The sequence below is a fragment of the Callospermophilus lateralis genome, unplaced genomic scaffold (genome assembly GCF_048772815.1).
Source record: "Callospermophilus lateralis isolate mCalLat2 unplaced genomic scaffold, mCalLat2.hap1 Scaffold_113, whole genome shotgun sequence".
In the NCBI taxonomy this organism is placed as follows: Eukaryota; Metazoa; Chordata; class Mammalia; order Rodentia; family Sciuridae; genus Callospermophilus; species Callospermophilus lateralis.
In genome coordinates, this window is record NW_027511570.1 from 2,991,734 (window position 1) to 3,008,598 (window position 16,865).

Genomic DNA, 16,865 nt, shown 5'->3' on the forward strand with positions numbered 1-16,865 from the left:
TCAAATTATTTCAATGCTGCCTCTATGACAGCCATAACTTAGTGGTAATAACTTAAGAATGACATTCAGTGCCAAAGTGACAGAGTGTATTTTACATACTTGCTCTAAAAATAGTGGTTAAATATGGATAATTCCAGCACGTCTCTAACATTCTTATTTATGGTGTAGGTTTATAGACAAGACATGAAAATGAGGACTGGATTTTTAAAAAAAATAAAAGTATATCAGGAATTCTAACTTAATAAATAGTGCACGCTAAGGAATGACCAGGATGTTGATGAGTGTATATTAATCAGCCTTCCTTAGGAATTAGTTGCAAGACTAAGGAAAGTGACATAAAATGGAAGGGGAATCCTGAATCAGGATCAATCTGAGTCATCAAGTAGAGTGTAAGTTATGTTCAAAAGAAAAGGGAAGCCAAACACCATGGCGCACACATGTAATCCCAGCAGCTTGAGAAGCTGAGGTGGGAGGATCCCAAGTTCAAAGCCAGCCTCAGCAAAAGTGAGGCTCTAAGTGACTCAGTGAGACCCTGTCTCTAAATAAAATACAAAATAGGGCTGGGGATATGGTTCAGTGGCCAAGAGCCCCTGAGTTCAACCCCTGGTACCAAAAAAAAAGGGAAAAGTAAGCAAATATCCATTTCCCTTGAAACTACCAAAACTCTTTCAAGATAGATAAGCATCATGTATGAATTGGCTTCCACTCAAAAGGAGCAGGAGAAGAACATCATTCCTATCTGTTCCCACTGGGATCCAGTCTTTCAGTTGTTATTTAATTTTGATGGGGAAGTAGTTGAATCAACTTTCCCAGACATGACTCCGGTTGAATTGGTTGAAATACACACCTGGAATTTCTGAATTTTAGCACAGTATTGATTTCCTCTGCACTGTGAGCTCCATGCAATTAGCAGTCCTATGTATCTCATGCACCACCGATTCACTTGCCCATAGACAAATGACTGACAGGCTGTAACATTTAATGTGTGTCCGTTCACAAGGGTTTGATCCCACTAGGCAAGTCATGCTTCAGGGTTTTGTTTTGTTTTTCCTACTCATATACATGTTGTGGCTTCCTGCTGGTTGTTTCCTGCCTCTGCTGTTGCTTCTGGACTCCATAGCTTTCCATCCATCAGGGCTTTTCTGAGTCTTCTCCAGAAGATGTGGCACCCCAGGATGCTGTCCTCCCATTCTAGGTAAGTGTTCCTGCTGAGTAGGCGGTACAACTCCACCTGCTGCCGGAGCAGGGACTTCTCCACCTTCTGCAGGACGATGAAAATGATGCCAGCATGGCTGCTCAGGAACTGCCAGGTCTGAGCAATCTCATATTCAAAGATACACCAGCGGCTCTGGATGAAGTGCTGAGAGACCACCACTATGACCTTCCGGCTTTTATGGAAACCTTCCTGGATGATGTTGGCTGCAATAGCCACACCAGGAATAAAGTCTCTGTAGTGGAGGCAGAGCTGAAAGGGGGGTACCCCTTCTTCTAAATTCTTTACCAATTCATTCCTCACCCAATCCTCATCCTGGCTTGAGTAGATCACAAAAGCATCATAGGTGCTTTCGCCTCTGCCATACTTTTTGCAACCAGCAAAAAGCATCAAGTGAAAATAGAACTTGTAGACCAGAAACACTATCACAGATACCACCAGCACACTCAATACAGACATGCTGATAATGGCCTTCTTTATTTGACAGGTGTCATTCTTAAAACTCAGCGCAGGCATGCCCTGTAGATCTGAAGGAGTTGCACACACCAGTTTTTCAACCTCCACCAAGGATCTCCTCTGGTCCTTTATCCACTGCAGGAAATGCTGGTGTTCACAAGTACAAGCAAGTACGTTCTGAGTAAGATTTATGGTTAGATTACTTGGAAAATGCTGTAGTTCTTGCCCTCTGGAAGATTTTATGCTATTAAAACTGCAGTCCAGAACCTCGAGGGAGTAGAGAGGTTTATAAGCAAGTTCATCCAACAAAAACAGGTTGTTGTGACTCATATTTAGGAACTTAAGTTCAGGGAGAGTGTCAAAGGCTTTCTCAGACACCCGTTCCAGTTGACATTTGGAAAGATCCAGGTAAGTCAAGTTTCTCATGATTGTGAAGATATCTGGAAGGAGGTTGTCCTCAAAAGAATTGCCGGCCATTTTTAAGATCTGGAGACTGACCAAGCCATTGAAGATGCCATGGAAGGCCACCTGGATTTTAGTGTAAGAAATATCAAGGTAGTGGAGTTTGCTGAGCGACAAGAATACCGAAAACTCGTTGATCTTTTTCAAAGTGGAATACTGAAAATGCAGATATTCTAGTTGTTCTAAACCCATGAAGTTTACAGTCATTGTAATAACCCCATTGAAGCTCAGATCTAAGTACTTCAGACTGGTTGTTCCAAAGTGATAATGAGAACAGCAACTCTTAAAGCTCATGTTGTTTCTACTGAGATCTAGATGCTCAAGTCTTGGCGCTTCAAGTTCTCCAAAATTGTCTAAATCTTTGTTGGCAATGCAAGTAAATCTTTTGAGAGATGGGAGCACTATCTTAGGAAATTGTTTAAATTGACACTTTACCAGTTCTAAAGATTGCCAGTTGAAGCCTGTAGAAATTTCTTCTACCCTATTCAAAATCAGGCTTACCAGAGACATTGCAGAAACATTTGCCAAACAACTCAGTAAGTCAGTAACATCTCTTGCCAAATTATCTATATATGCTAACCGGAATTCCTCAATGGTCAAATTGCATAGTTCTTCCAGGACAGATTTATCAACCATTTCCACATTTCTTTCATTTTTAAATTCTCCCAGAACCAAGCGATGAACTTCTAAACCAGCCAGACCTTGAATACATGTTTTCATTACATTTTTACTATGAAAATTGCTTCTCAAAATCAGTTCATGGAGCCTAATTTTTTTAAAGGCACCGGGTTGAATGAAATCTATTGGGTTCAGAGACAGGTCTAAAGAGAGATTGAGTAAGGCCATTTTGTGTAGAGCCTCCAAGTCCATATTGAAAATATTTTGAATCTTGTTACTGGAGAGGTCCAAGTGCTTCAGGTTTGGCAGGTTAGAAAAATATTCAGGTAACTTGAAGGAATGAATAAGATTGTGAGCCACATTAAGCTTCTCCAAGTTTGTGAGATGTTCAATAGGGAAATTTCCTAGAGAGGCCAATTTTGTCTCCACAGCCACCAGTGTCCTTAAACTTGATAGTCCATGAAAGGCTCCTGCACCTAAACTCTGGATAGGATTTCCTGTCAATATCAAGGTAGAAAGGTTGTATAAGCCCTCAGATGCATCATCTTCAATAGTCTGAATTTCACACCTACACAGGGAAAAGAGACAGTTTATGTAATATTTCTGCTGAATTCAAATTAAAAATAGAATAACAATCTCAGTCACCCAGTGCTTCCTCCAGATGTGATGGACATCGTATGATTTGGCAGAGGCACAGGCATGAAGCAGGGCCCATCACGATGGTACAAGCACCCAAGAAGGTCCACAGATTCAGTATTTTCACATTGACTACAATTGTGAGCCCTTATTATTACTCTAAGCACACATGCTGAGAAGAGACAGCAAATCCTTCAGAAGAAAATCAATGAAAGATTAATAATTGAGGCACATGAAGATGGTGCACTTGATAGAGTATGTCATAATCACCTTAGATCAGGTTTGGCCATTTCTTGCTGCACATGATTGTAATTATACATTTGATTGGTAGAGAGGATAGGAGTAGTTTTTAGTTGTTAGTCATGATAAATGAATGGTGAATGTCAATTTCAAAATTATAAATAATCACACCCAAGTGTCATGGTATCTTTAATGTTTATGAAAAGTTCTGCACATATGACAGCAAGATATTTGAAAGTTTCCATCATCCCAGGTGAATATTAATAACAGGAGTTTGGGGTGGTTTTGTGGAAGGAAAGGAGAACCCACATCAAGGAACTGACCTAGACTAGAGGAATCAAAGCAGGCTTTTCTAAGAATATGTAAACTGAAATTTGACTGCTGAATAAGAGTTAATAGGAAAAAATATGGTGATGTGCACAGCAGATTCAAAAATCCCAAGGTTTGATACATAGAAGGTCTATGAAAAATAGTCTGTAGCTGCAATGCAGAGAAGGTAAGGTAAAATGGAGTTGTGAAGAAAGGGGGGTTTCCAGATAAGGCAGGAGCTTATGAGTCAGGTAAAACATTTTGAATTTCATCCTGAAAGAGATGGAAGCCATGCTACCTAGAATCTTCATCCAGATATCCCAGAGCCAGAGCTTCCGTGCAGCCCCAAACCAGAAAGCATGTGAGCCACCCCTGCTAGCCATGTAGGTGTCTGCCAGTCGCAGCTAATAGGCAAGTCCTCTCCTGAGTTACATTTACAGTGTCCCCACCTGCCCTATGCCCTCAGGTGGTTCGTAAGTCATAAAAATATTTTAGTCCCAACTTTTGTTATTTACTGGTAAATGCATAGAGAGTGGTCAAAAGAACCAGGAAGAGAAGTCAAGACAGTGGAATTTTGGTGCCCCTGTCGCCCTCCTTGACTGCAGGAGCTTGAGAACTAATCGCACTTCTAATTGAGGCATCTAAACTTGATTATTTCCCATGTTTCTTCTTGCAGTTGTATGATTTCGTGATTCATAGTCTTATGTATATGGTGATGTATATATCAGGCAAGAGTGAAAGGTCTCTATCTCACTCCACATGGCTCACTGCTTTGCACAGGTAATGTTTAGAGGGAAAGAACACTTGGATGGAAGTGATGTGAACCTGAATTTCTGTTATGTTGAAACAAGCCATGTGAATGCAAGTAAGTCACATAAACCCTTCAAACCTCAGTTCCCTCATCTATAAAAGAAGGAAATACATGTATATTTTGTTAGAAGATAATTTGATTTACTAGATGTAAGCATTGTATAAACAAGCAATGACACCTGTTTTCTATTGTCTGTCCTTCTGTCCATTCAGAATTTCCAAAAGACTGACCAGAGAGGAAGCTGGCCCCTTTCTAAGCACATGTCTAAGTCTTCTGAGGAAAGTTCCTTGGGTGTGTGTTGGATCAAAGATGAATCACATGGGACATTTTTTGATGAAAAACTACTTCTTGTTTTCAAAAAAAGGAGGAGCTTGGTAGGTCTACTTCCAAACAAAATTCTCATTTGGAAAACCAAAAGGTAGTATCTAATGAGATGATGTGATGATGATATCTTATACTTTAAAAATACACTATAAGGATTTAAAACAGCATGCTGATACTCATTACTACAGGTAGCCCTGAAGGGTAAGCTTCAGCATTTCCATTTAATGAACATGAAAGCTGAAAGTCAGAATGATGAAGTGACATGCCTCAGGTCACATGGTTGTATATGTGGAGGAGGACATGACCCAGGTCTTCCTACACCCATGAGGGCTCTACTCTCTATGCCACTGTCTTTAAAATACTCCATTCCTCCTCTGTCTGGCTCTCCCAATGCCTAAGTGAGAGGATAAAACCACAACGAGTTTCTCTCTTTTCTATGGAAGTATCTTCCTGGAAGGGGATTTCTCATTTCATGACCTCAGTCTTTCTCAGGAACTTAGATAATAATTTAAACATAAAATTTTTGTTTTTATACAGATCATAGAGAATATAGTACTTTATCAATTTCAAATTGTGAATGAGTTCCCTGATGATGAGAACGCTTCCAAAAACCAATTACCTGGTATAAAAAGAAAAAAAAGAATAACAACTTCACTTTTCCCCCCAAAATGGTATACTTTTGTGCTTCAGAGAAGGAAATCTTGGTCACCATTTCTCCATCTACAGAAAATGTTTTTGTTTGTCCTTCACATCTTTCTCCTGAGTTACTTGTTTCTTGCTAATCCCCCACCCTGCACCCTACTTTCAATATCTCTGAAATTATCTGAATCCCATTCGGTTCATAAAATGTCTCTTGACTGCCCACCACAGAGAAGCCCCTGTTCTGAGCAACTCCATTTGCTACCCATATTTGCATTTAATTTATTACCTGTTGTCATAGTTCATTATCCTTATCTCAGTTTCAAAATCAAAAAGAGTCAGAATTAGAATTTATTCAATGTCTATTAAACACTCAGCAACTTGACTAGAACATCAACAGATTCGTTCTTTTAAGAGGGATGTGCTCTATTTACTAATGGGCTGTATGTTATATATCGACCAACAGTTGTTTCCTAGCAGGAGGTAGGACATAGGAGGGTAGGTCAAAATAAAAGTGCCGATGAAAGAGTTTGAGTTATTTTCTCTCCTGACTTAGAAAAAAAAATATGAAGGTAGAACTAACTGTCCTTCTCCTACATTCATATATAAATACATGACCAGTGAAACTCCACATCATGCAAGAATAGGATCATAATTAGAATGAGTTATACTCCATGTATGTATAATGTGTCAAAATACACTCTACTCCCCTGTGTATATCTTAAAAGAATATATAAAACAACAACAAGGTGGAAAAATGGTTTCATAAAAGTGCCCATTTCACAGATGAGGAAACAGAGACCTGGAAAATGGAGGTGGCTTGTCCAAGCTTCCACAGTGAAACACCTGTTGAAAGAATGAATAAGTGAATAAAGGCAAGACTTCACCAACCAGGCTTCCTGGTTCAAGACTGAAGTGATCACCTCAACTTCAACAGTATGGAATATCTTATTCATTACCTGGATAAATCCAGCACCTCCAGTTCTGGGAAACTGGAGAAGCTGTGACTTTCTATGCTCTTCAAGGGGTTGAAACTCAGGTCCAGATTCTTGACTGAGGAAGGGATGCTGTTGGGGATTTTGGAGAGATTCAGCTCCATGCATTGGTACGTAACATTAGGCTCCACCTGCAAGATCACACATTAGATGCAGTGTCTTACTAAATGCACTCCAAACTGCCCTATCCTACAAGCAGAAGATTCAGACAGATTTCTTCTATTCATCTATCCATTCATTCACTCACACTCATTCATTTATCCACTCGTTTCATACTTATGTCTTCCTCTAGGTCATGAAGAGTTCCTCCTATGTACTCAGTGTTCTAGCCTCTTTTTCAACAGTGACAGCTTTAAGTGAGAAGCAGTGTAATCAGTGGACAAGGGCTCTGAGGTCCAAAAGCTCTAGGTTTCATACCACTCTACCATGTGATTTGAGGTGAGGTTTTTTAAAAAAATGGTAAATCTCACTTATCATATTTAAAATTCAGGTATTAAAATACCTTGTATCATTCTAACTATGACCTCCATTGTGTACAGCTGTAAGGATACTGCCAATCAAGATGTCTAGATGAAGCCAGGCTTGATAGTGCATGCCTATAATCCCAGTGGCTCAGGAAGCTGAGGCAGGAGGATCCAAGTTCAAAGCCAACCTCAGCAAAAGCCAGGCACTAAGCAATTCAGTGAGACCCTGTCTCTAAATAAAATGCAAAATAGGGCTGATAATGTGGTTCAGTGAGTTTAATCCCCTGTACCACAAAAAAAAAAAAGATGTGCAGAGGTCCTCTATCACCAGGTTTTTGACAATGGTATTCTCTCCGTTGGTTCTTTGATAGTTAGCAAAATGATGCAGAAATGAGGGGGGGGGGATGAGTCTATTAAATAAGGTCAGGTGCTTTTTCCAATTTTGATTCTTGAGCTGGTTTCTATTCTACTTTTCCACATTCTTGTAAGTCTTATTCTCTAACCACCCATCTAATTTCAGAATTCTCTGATTTTCTCCAGCAAAATTCTCTGCTTAAGCCAGCCAGCTCTGGTGTTCTGTTTTTAAAACCAGTAGAATCTGTTCAAAGGATTAAATAAGATAAAGTATTTAGAGAGCTTTTCTAAAAGCCTACTACAATGTAATTGATCAATAAACATTAACATTAATTATTATTAGTTATCATTATTCCTTTACTGTAAGTCACCATTCTCCTTATATGTTATATACTTGAACTCGATCATCTAAGCAAACTTTTAAAGATGAAAAAAACAGAAATTGAAACAGATGAAATGATGTGTGTACAGTGACAGAATTTATACAAGCAGAGCCTCACTTCATTCATGTCTGCTTAAATTTTTTATGCACTTTGATATATATATATATGTATACATATACACATATGTATATATATATGAATATAATTTCTCATTTTTCTGAGTGTATATTTATAGAGTCATATTGGTCATGCAGTCACATATATATATAAAGTAAAAATGTCTGTTTCATTCTATTATCATTCCTATCCCCACATCCTCTTCCCTCCCCTCCCTTCATTTTCCTGTACCTAATCTAAGGTAACTCTGTTCTTCTCTAGTGTGACCCCTGATTGTGAATTAGCATCTGCAAATTAGAGAAAACATTTAGCCTTTGTTTTTTTGTGATTGGCTTGTTTTATTAGCATAATATTCTGTAACTCCTTGCATTTACCGGCAAATGCCATAATTTTGTTCTTCTTTATAGCTGAGTAATATTTCATTGGTAAATATATATATATATATATATATATATATATATATATATATATATATATATATATATATATATATATATATATATATCTCACATTTTCTTTATCCATTCATCTATTGAAGGACACCTAGTTTGTTTCCAGAGTTTAGATATTGTGAATTGAGCTGCTATAAACATTGATGTGGCTGCATCACTGTACGATGCTGATTTTAAGTTTTTTTAGGTATAAACTGAGGAATGGGATAGCTGGATCAAATGGTGGTTCCAATCTGAGTTGTCTGAGGACTCTCCACACTGCTTTCCATAGTGGTTGTACCAATTTGCAGTCACACCAGCAATGTATGAGTGGACCTTTTTTTTACCATATCCTTGCCCATATCTACAGTTTCCTGTATCCTTAATGATTGCCATTCTGACTGGAGTAAGATGAAATCTTAGTCTAGTTTTGATTTGCATTTCTCTAATGATGATGAACACTTTTTCATATGTCTGCCTAAATTTTACCCAGCACAAGAGCCTTGAAGATACCCTCTACCAGAGGACTAGGCTAGGAATTCTCCCCTCACCCTTTTTTATTTTGCTTCCAGTTTGCAACATCAGTGAATATCATCTTTCCTGTGCAACTGTTCACTAAATGTTGTTCATTTTCTGTGCTAGACTGTAAGCTTTGATGGTTTTGCTTGCTCCTTGGTCTCCAGATCTCAGAATGGCGTCTGGCAAATGATTGAAGCTCCATACGGATTTGTTGAAAAAGAATATGGGAAATATTGAATGAAGGTTGGCTTAACAACCAAAGGACAGGCATTTTCTGCTGAGAACTGCGGGCAATGCAGAGACAAACATGGCATAGTTCTAGACTTTAATGAACTCACAGTGTAGAGGAGCTGTTGAGACAGGAGTAAAATTAACACTGTCTCCAGAGCCATGAAAAAGGCTCTGAAATATGTGCTCTGGTTCAGAGAAAGTGAGATCAATTCTGGACCCAGAGAAGTCTTTCTAGAATGGATCTTGAAAAATTAGGAAGGTTTGGATATGTGAAAGGACAAGAAGGACATTTCATAAGGACAGAACAGGTTGAGCAAGGAAGGGTGGAGATTAGCTGACAAGGGGCAGGCATGGTGAGGCCTAGACCATAAAGAAGCCATGGCTGGATCAGGAGGACTTGAAACTTTGTTCTGTAGCAATTCTTTCAACCGTTTAACACATATAAACTGAGGAGCTACTGTGTGCTAGGCACTGGCAGTAAATAAAATAAATAAATAAAATCAGTAGTGATTCTACCTTCTAACCAATTCCATTCCAAAGAGAAAGACAAAGAGCAAATTAACAGAAAATATATACTGATGCGCTCTAGAAAAAGAAAAATAGGGCAGTGTAAAATGGAGTAAAGACAAACAGGAAATGTGGACATCTCCATGGGGCCATCAGGAAAGATCATGCTGAGGAAGAAGTACTTAAGCTGAAGCCTGAATGAATTAATGAATCAAGAAGTGACAGAGATACAGTTCCAATATGGCAGCCCTGGGGAATGGGAAATGTGGACAGTATAAATTGCAATGTGTGGTAAATGTGAGATGTGTATTAAATTTCAAAGTTATTGTACTAAAGAAGGAATGTAAGATAGTCTTTTAATAGTTAAGTCTATGGTACATTTTGAAGAGATATTTTGAATATGTTAGGTTAAATTAAAATATCATCAAACTGAAATTTACTATTTTTTTTTTGCTTTTTTCATTGGCTTCTAGAAAATTTTAAAACCCATATATGACTTGCATGATTTTGCCATTGGACAGCACGGATCTCAGGGAAAATGATTCCAGGAGACAAAAGAATACAAAGGTTTGGAGGTAAGAAACTGCCCTAATAGCAATGGATTGTTATTGAAGAGTTTTGAGGAGAGTAATTTGTCATATCCAATCCTCCAGAACAACAGTAATAATAAACCACAAACAAAAGTGTGCAGAATGAATGAAAGAAAGGAGCATAAGAAATCAGGAGACTATTCACCACCCAAGAGTAGAGGCCAAGGGAGAGGAGGACTGGCATTAAGTTTTCACTGGGACATGAGAAGGGAGAGTCAGGCTTTAGGGGCTGCCAGAATATGGTACATAGGGTGGTTGGGCTTTTATCCCAGGGGGACCCTAATTGTAGGCTCCATCCTCATTAACCTAACATCAGGAGGTACACCAGAGGACCATACTGGGTGAACAGTGGGCAGGAAATTGAGACAAGGGAGGACATGAGATAGCAAGTTAGTCTTTGTTGCATATTAAAGTAAACCACTTTTCCCACTTTCTCAAACTTAGGGCTCCACCTGGATACACTGCTCCTCTTCTGACCCAGCCTCACCCTAAATCATTCTCTTGGTTTTCAGTTTAGCTGAGAGCTTCTAAATCCTCAATGTAGTCCTTACAGGGGGAAAAGGGGGATGAATAGAGATTACTCACCAATTGGTAGGGATTTCATGAAGAAAGAAATCATTGCAATAGCTGACAGATTACATCATTCCCTCTTTTTCTCTCTTTATTTCTTCATATGCCTCCCCACCCTCACACACACTCTCTTTCATTTTTTCCATTCTCTGGAATGAACTGTATGCAAAAATCTGAAACCCACTTAAAAGAATTCTTTCTCTTAAGAAGAAAAGAAAAAAAAAACACAAACAAAAACACTTTCCTCCTGAGATTGAAAAGGACAGAACAACTGCTTGAAGCTGAGTGTGCAAACCAGCAGCAGAAAGGCAGGAGACCAAAGCAGCCCCCAAACTCTTAATGAAGTATTACTACAAGTTGAGTCTCAAGAGAGTTTAGTAACTTCTTCAAGGTCACACAGCCAGGAGGTCACAAAACGTTGAGTTTCAGGCAGTCTTACTAACCTAAAGTCCCTATAGCACTCAAAAGTCCTAAATGGGACAAGACACCATTGGTAGCCTGTTCGTGCCCTGCTAACCAGGAGTCACTTGGTCCCTGTAGCTTTTCAAGTCTTTAGTTAATTTAACAGTGTTTTGCTAAATAAACCAACCAGAACACACAGCAGGACGTTCCAGGCAGGAAACCAGTTTTTAGTAGCAAAGGAAAGATACCAGAAGATGAGCTGACCCCAACCACGTACCTCCACGCAGGGCTCCCAGCTCTCGGGTCTCAGGCAGGAGAGAAAGGCCATGCCTGGGATCAGAGTCCCAGCCAGGCTCCGGGGAGGTATCATCCTGGCATTTTCTGAGACCAGCAGTGGCGCTGTGAAAACATGATGAGCTATCACTGCAGGACACACAGGGCAGAGTCTCCGTGGCACTGGCGTCTTCTCTTCCTGGTCGGTGCCCCGAGGCTACTGCTGTGTTTAAAGCGGTAAGGGGTGAGAGGAAGTGAGAGTGGCAACCTTAGCATTCTGGGCTTCAGTTTTTCCTAGTACTTAGCTCCCCTGCCCCAAGGAAGGGAAGTTAGAAGCAAATGAAGAAGCCTTGCAGACCTGAGGCTACAGGAACAGCAAGAGGAAGCTGGCTCTTATCCCAGAAAGTCATCTGACCTCCAGACTTGGTGAACTTAGGAAAATAAACAGACATTGTTCAAATACTTGGCATAACTACCTAATATTGCAGGGGTTTTCCAGTTTTGTTTTAGTCGTGGAAACTTCCTGCTCATACTAGCAATCTACCACGTAGTTAAGTCTGTTGAACTACAGAAATTAATTTTCTTATACTTCTGGAGGCTAAAAATCCAAGATCAAGACATCAGCAGGTACGTCTGTGATCTCCTCTTCCTTAAAAGACACCACTGGTACTGTTGCTTAATAATAATAACAAATGCTCATATTGATGAAAGTTACAAAATAAAGTGGTGTGATGATAGTTAAATGACACTAACAAACAAGCCTTCATTTTTCTGGTCTTTAGAATGAAGATAATCACATTTGTCTCGTCTGATTGAATTACGTTACCTTATCAACAATGCCTAGTCTAGTGGGTGGCTTATCATTCTGTTCAATAAGTGACAGCTATGATAATTGAACATATGGGTAAAGGAGGCTCATCATCTTACCCAGAGATAGGTCATGGGATTGAATGAGCTGACATGGGTACAGATTTTTGGACACTCTGGAAAGAGGCAAGTATAATATAAGTCTCTGTTGAATAAAACATTTTAAATTTGGGTCTTACCCTAATAGCATCTTGGATAGTTTCATCAAGAGATCCTGAAAGCACCTCAGATCCAGAATGTATCAAATCAGGCTGCACCAGAGTAACAGTAGAGCCTCTTGTAGATACTTTAGCACCTGTAAAACTAAGCCCCAAATGGTCCCGCTGTAGAAACTTTACTGGAAGGATGAGTTGAGCCTATTTATGCACAGATGGAAGCCACTTTGATTTGACGCCTCCAAGTTCCTCGTTCCTCACACTAGACATGTAAACACTAATTTCCCATATTTTGTAGCAATGTTCCTCCACATATGATTGGGCTACAACCTGAAAAACCCATCATAAATTGAAACTATGCTAAGTCCAAAATGCTATTTTTATAAACCCAATCCACAAACACCACAGCTCAGCTGCACAGGGCACTGCAGAGCCTGAGTTCTTGGCCCTCCTGACTGAATAGTTGTATCAGAGCTGAAGCTTCCTGCCACCATTCAGTGTAACAAGAGTTCATATTGCTAACCTGTGACAGGATCAAAATTCAACACCCCAAGTTTATACAGAGTGTGTGTTGCTTAGCACAACTGCAAAGTAAAAAAAAATTCCAAAATTGAGGGACAAAATATATCCTTGATGTGCTGGTATTGGGTCACCACTGATTGGAAAGAGACTGCCCCTCCCAGAGCTAGTTAGCTGGGAGAAATAATAAATGACTCACCCTGGAGCACAATTTTCATGTGCAAATTTTCCAATCCAGGGCCTACTCTGAGCCACTCCTCTATCTGGCTGTTAAACACAAAAACAAAATTTGTGCCCTAATCAACACAAGGCCAAAGAGAGACCCTGGCCCTAAGGGACTGCTAAAGTAATTCAAACTAGCCAAACTTTAGCTTACTTACCTGCCTTGCAGTGCTTTTTCCCCCAGAAACCACAGGAATGGCTTGTGCTCATAATTTCCCTGGGATCTTTCTGCCACCTGACTGACCCTGGTGCCTCCCCATGTGGCCCTGCATTTTGTAGCAGGCTCCCCACCAACCCCCACAGACACCCCAGCCTTGAGAACTCTGAGTAAAAATCCACATTCTCTACGCAATCATCTTCTGATCTCCTTATCTCTTGGTCTTACGATCATTAAAAAAATAATAATAGTAAAGTTCTGCCAAATCCTAGAATCAGCAAGTATAAACTAATTCTAAAATGTTACTCCTCCTTTTTTGGGAATCACCATTGAATATATGCTATGGCCTAGACAAGCGCAACACACTCATCACGAGTCTTCCAGTGTTCAGATTCATATCTTCCAAAGTCTCATCTTCCAGCTCATCCTTAAATCTTACAGTCAAAATCATCTTCCCAAGGAATGAACAGGAGTGCTTCATGCCTTCTTAATAAAGTATTGAGGCTGTCTGTGGTCTAGACCTCAGGCCTTTAATTTGGAGGCAGATGTAGAAATTAAATAAACCTAACATGGGTCAGTTGTGTCCTATTTTGATTTCTTACTGATTATGTAGTGTCAAATACTTCTTCTACAAACCATGTAAGGAGGAGGAATGAGCATGTGTATTATTGCAGGCAAGATATAAATACACCCCAGAACTAGAATACAAGGAGTGAATGATTAGAGTAATAGAAGTAGGTGAAAAAGAAGTGTTTATTCTCTCCATCTTTGGAAAGGAGAATCTTTGATGGTCGAAATGAAGACTGGGAGAAAGGATCTGAGAAGATCTTCTAGACTGCTCTGTGAGACGTTAGCACTTGTGTCTTTTGGAAGTCTTTCAGGAAAGCTTTCTTATGTTGTCTGGAGAATTCCTTATAGTGCTTGAAAAGATGGTTCTTTTTGATGAGAAGTTAATGGGATTAATATAGTGTAGTGTACTGAGGCATACTAACCTTAATCAAACGTATCTCAGTTCTGTGTGCCTCTTCCAGAGAGCAACCCATGTGTCCAATACAAATGACAGACTTTAAGCCTGTTGGCTATCACACCTTATTTTCTTACCTTAATAGACTTATCACTGCATTATTACAATGGAAGGCAGAGGTGATTAATTACCATGTGGGTAATTCCCAGTAGGATAATAATTACCCCCTGAGCACAGATGCATGGAAAAACCACTTAGTTTCCCACACCTTTCATATGCAACAATTCAGCTCAAAACCCATATTTATTCGGTCGATGGAGGAATCCATTTTTGTTAGGGACTTAGAAATATTTGATACTAATTAGCAGATACTACATATTCAGTAAGAAGTCAAAATAGAACACAACTGATCAATGCAATATTTAGTTAATTTCTACATTTATCTCCAAATTAAAGAGATTTAATGCAAGAAAATTTTATTTCTTGCTCACAAAATGCTCAATGAGGATATTTGTGATCAGGAGCAGACTTGAAATGATCCACTAATCCAGGTTCCTTTTATTTCATTATTCTGCCACATTCCATAGGCAGCTCCTAAGTTTGCTGCAGAATGTATGAAGAAAGGGGAAGACACCCAGATACTTAGATCCCTCTACTTTATCATCTCTGACATGTATCTCCTCTCATTTCTTTGGCCAGAGCTAGTCCAAAGACCACATGAACTGCAGTGGCTCTCTGGCTGCTAAGTTTTAGTTTCCTGAATCACTGTGGGCTCCACTTCACAACCCCAATTCTGTGATGTGGATGAAACCAAAACACTTTGTTCATCACTGAGATATCTAAATCACAAACTTACTACTTACAAGGTCTATTCCATGCAAGTAAAAGAAAATAAGAAGAGTAACAATCATAACATAGTCTGATTCAGATATATCCTTGACATATCTAGAGCCAAATCTGATTCCATCCAGCTTTCTAACACTTCTAAATTTCAATTTTTTTCACATACTGACACCTCTTAAATCTGAATCTCATAATAGATAATGTATTAGAATTATATTTGGCAGAACTTTTTTTTTTTACCTTAGTGCTACATAAATTGATGGTATATATTATAATCAGTGCATACTATGTTCAATGAAGAATAGTTTGTCTAAGAGGGAAAAATAAGTTCTATTCAAGTAAATAAAGGAAATAAATGGCTAAACAGATAAAAAAAAAGAAACTAGTTTCTTAAAGACACTTTAGAACATTTACAAGACTAATATAGATTTTGCATCTACTAAAGGAGTAGAGTACCCAATGTTGCCCAACTTTTTGGGCCCATGCAACTCTTTTATCCTTCGGCACTTGTTTCCAGTTCAGAATTGGTTCATGTGCCATGATTCAATGCTTCTGTGGTTTGTTAGTCCTTACATTAAGACTTTGACTCTTATTAACACATGCCCAGCCTCCCCGGAGAGCTCTGTCACTTGCTCCTCAGCATTCACATAGCAACCATCTGTCATGCCCAATGGCGACAAATTGTCATCCTTTCTCACTAATCTTCAGTTCCTTGATGACAGCAGCCAACTCTGGTCTGTCTCTGCACACACCACACCTGTCACAATGTCCCATACCTGGGAAGAAATTCAATGCACACCATGTGTATCAGTAATTATGATAGTAATTTTGGAAAATAGTATCCATTGACTTGAGTCTCTTTGCAGAGAGAGGCTAATAAGATACAAGAAAGGACAGATTGTCTCTGTTACCTTCACATTTCCAGCCCTAATGTGTATTTGTTATCCATATGTTATAAGTGCTCCAAAAGCTTCAAAAGAAAGAATGAGTAAATTATATATAGTCAGCCCTTGCCTTGATTAGTCGTCAGCTAAATTTCTCCCATTTTTATCAATGGCCCCCAAGAAAGGAGAAATGTAAATGCCTTTTTTGACTCTCCCCCACTCAGTTTTTCTTTTTTTTTCTAGAAGGCAACCAATGTCAAAATACTTGAGCAGGTTTCTGATGCAATCCTGCACTAGATGAACAGGTCATATCATAAAGCATTACTTTGTGTGACCCAGGGTTCTTTGATATGTATCTTTGGAAGGAAGTGGGCAATGACGTGGGTAAATTGCATTATTTGTCAGGTAGCTGGTCAATTGCACAAGGGGCTTTCCTTTACTTCTATCTTTCACACGGGAGGAACCTAAGAAATGGAAGGTGAACAATATCCCAGCTGTGGAAAATAACACATGGAACACTAACAAGGATCCGGTGGATGTTTTCCTTGAGGGACAAGAGACATAATCCAACCCAAAGAGTCTGAATGCTAGTCAGAATTGAGAGCAACAGCCCTAATGCAATGACTTTATTTCCCAGACCTTGTACAGGTCCTGCTTTACCTTAGCCATTATGAGAACCTTACCTTACTTTCATTACAAAAAAAAAAAAA

General features: G+C 39.2%; 1 protein-coding gene across 2 annotated transcripts; it reads right to left on the reverse strand.

Moving 5' to 3' along the window:
* Positions 1-261: 261 nt before the first annotated feature.
* On the reverse strand, positions 262-11,848 carry LOC143387054 (toll-like receptor 4). 2 transcript variants are annotated; one of them, XM_076841724.2, is made up of 4 exons: positions 11,549-11,848; positions 6,668-6,834; positions 6,511-6,554; positions 262-3,246 (listed from the first exon to the last, which is right to left on the reverse strand). In XM_076841724.2, exons 1-4 carry the CDS (start codon positions 11,639-11,641, stop codon positions 1,055-1,057), a joined length of 2,496 nt encoding a protein of 831 aa, XP_076697839.1. In that variant the 5' UTR covers positions 11,642-11,848; the 3' UTR covers positions 262-1,054. The 2 variants fall into 2 exon arrangements, with proteins under 2 accessions (XP_076697839.1, XP_076697838.1); XM_076841723.2 differs by lacking the exon at positions 6,511-6,554 and having other exon boundaries at positions 262-3,317.
* Positions 11,849-16,865: the final 5,017 nt, after the last annotated feature.

Excerpts from the sequence above, each read along its gene's own strand:
- LOC143387054 (XM_076841723.2), bottom strand. The coding sequence starts at position 11,641 with ATGATACCTCCCCGGAGCCTGGCTGGGACTCTGATCCCAGGCATGGCC. Across the intron at positions 6,835-11,548 it reads GCTGGGAGCCCTGCGTGGAG|GTGGAGCCTAATGTTACGTA; the intron begins GTACGTGGTTGG and ends GTGATCTTGCAG. Across the intron at positions 3,318-6,667 it reads GAGGTGCTGGATTTATCCAG|GTGTGAAATTCAGACTATTG; the intron begins GTAATGAATAAG and ends TTCCCTGTGTAG.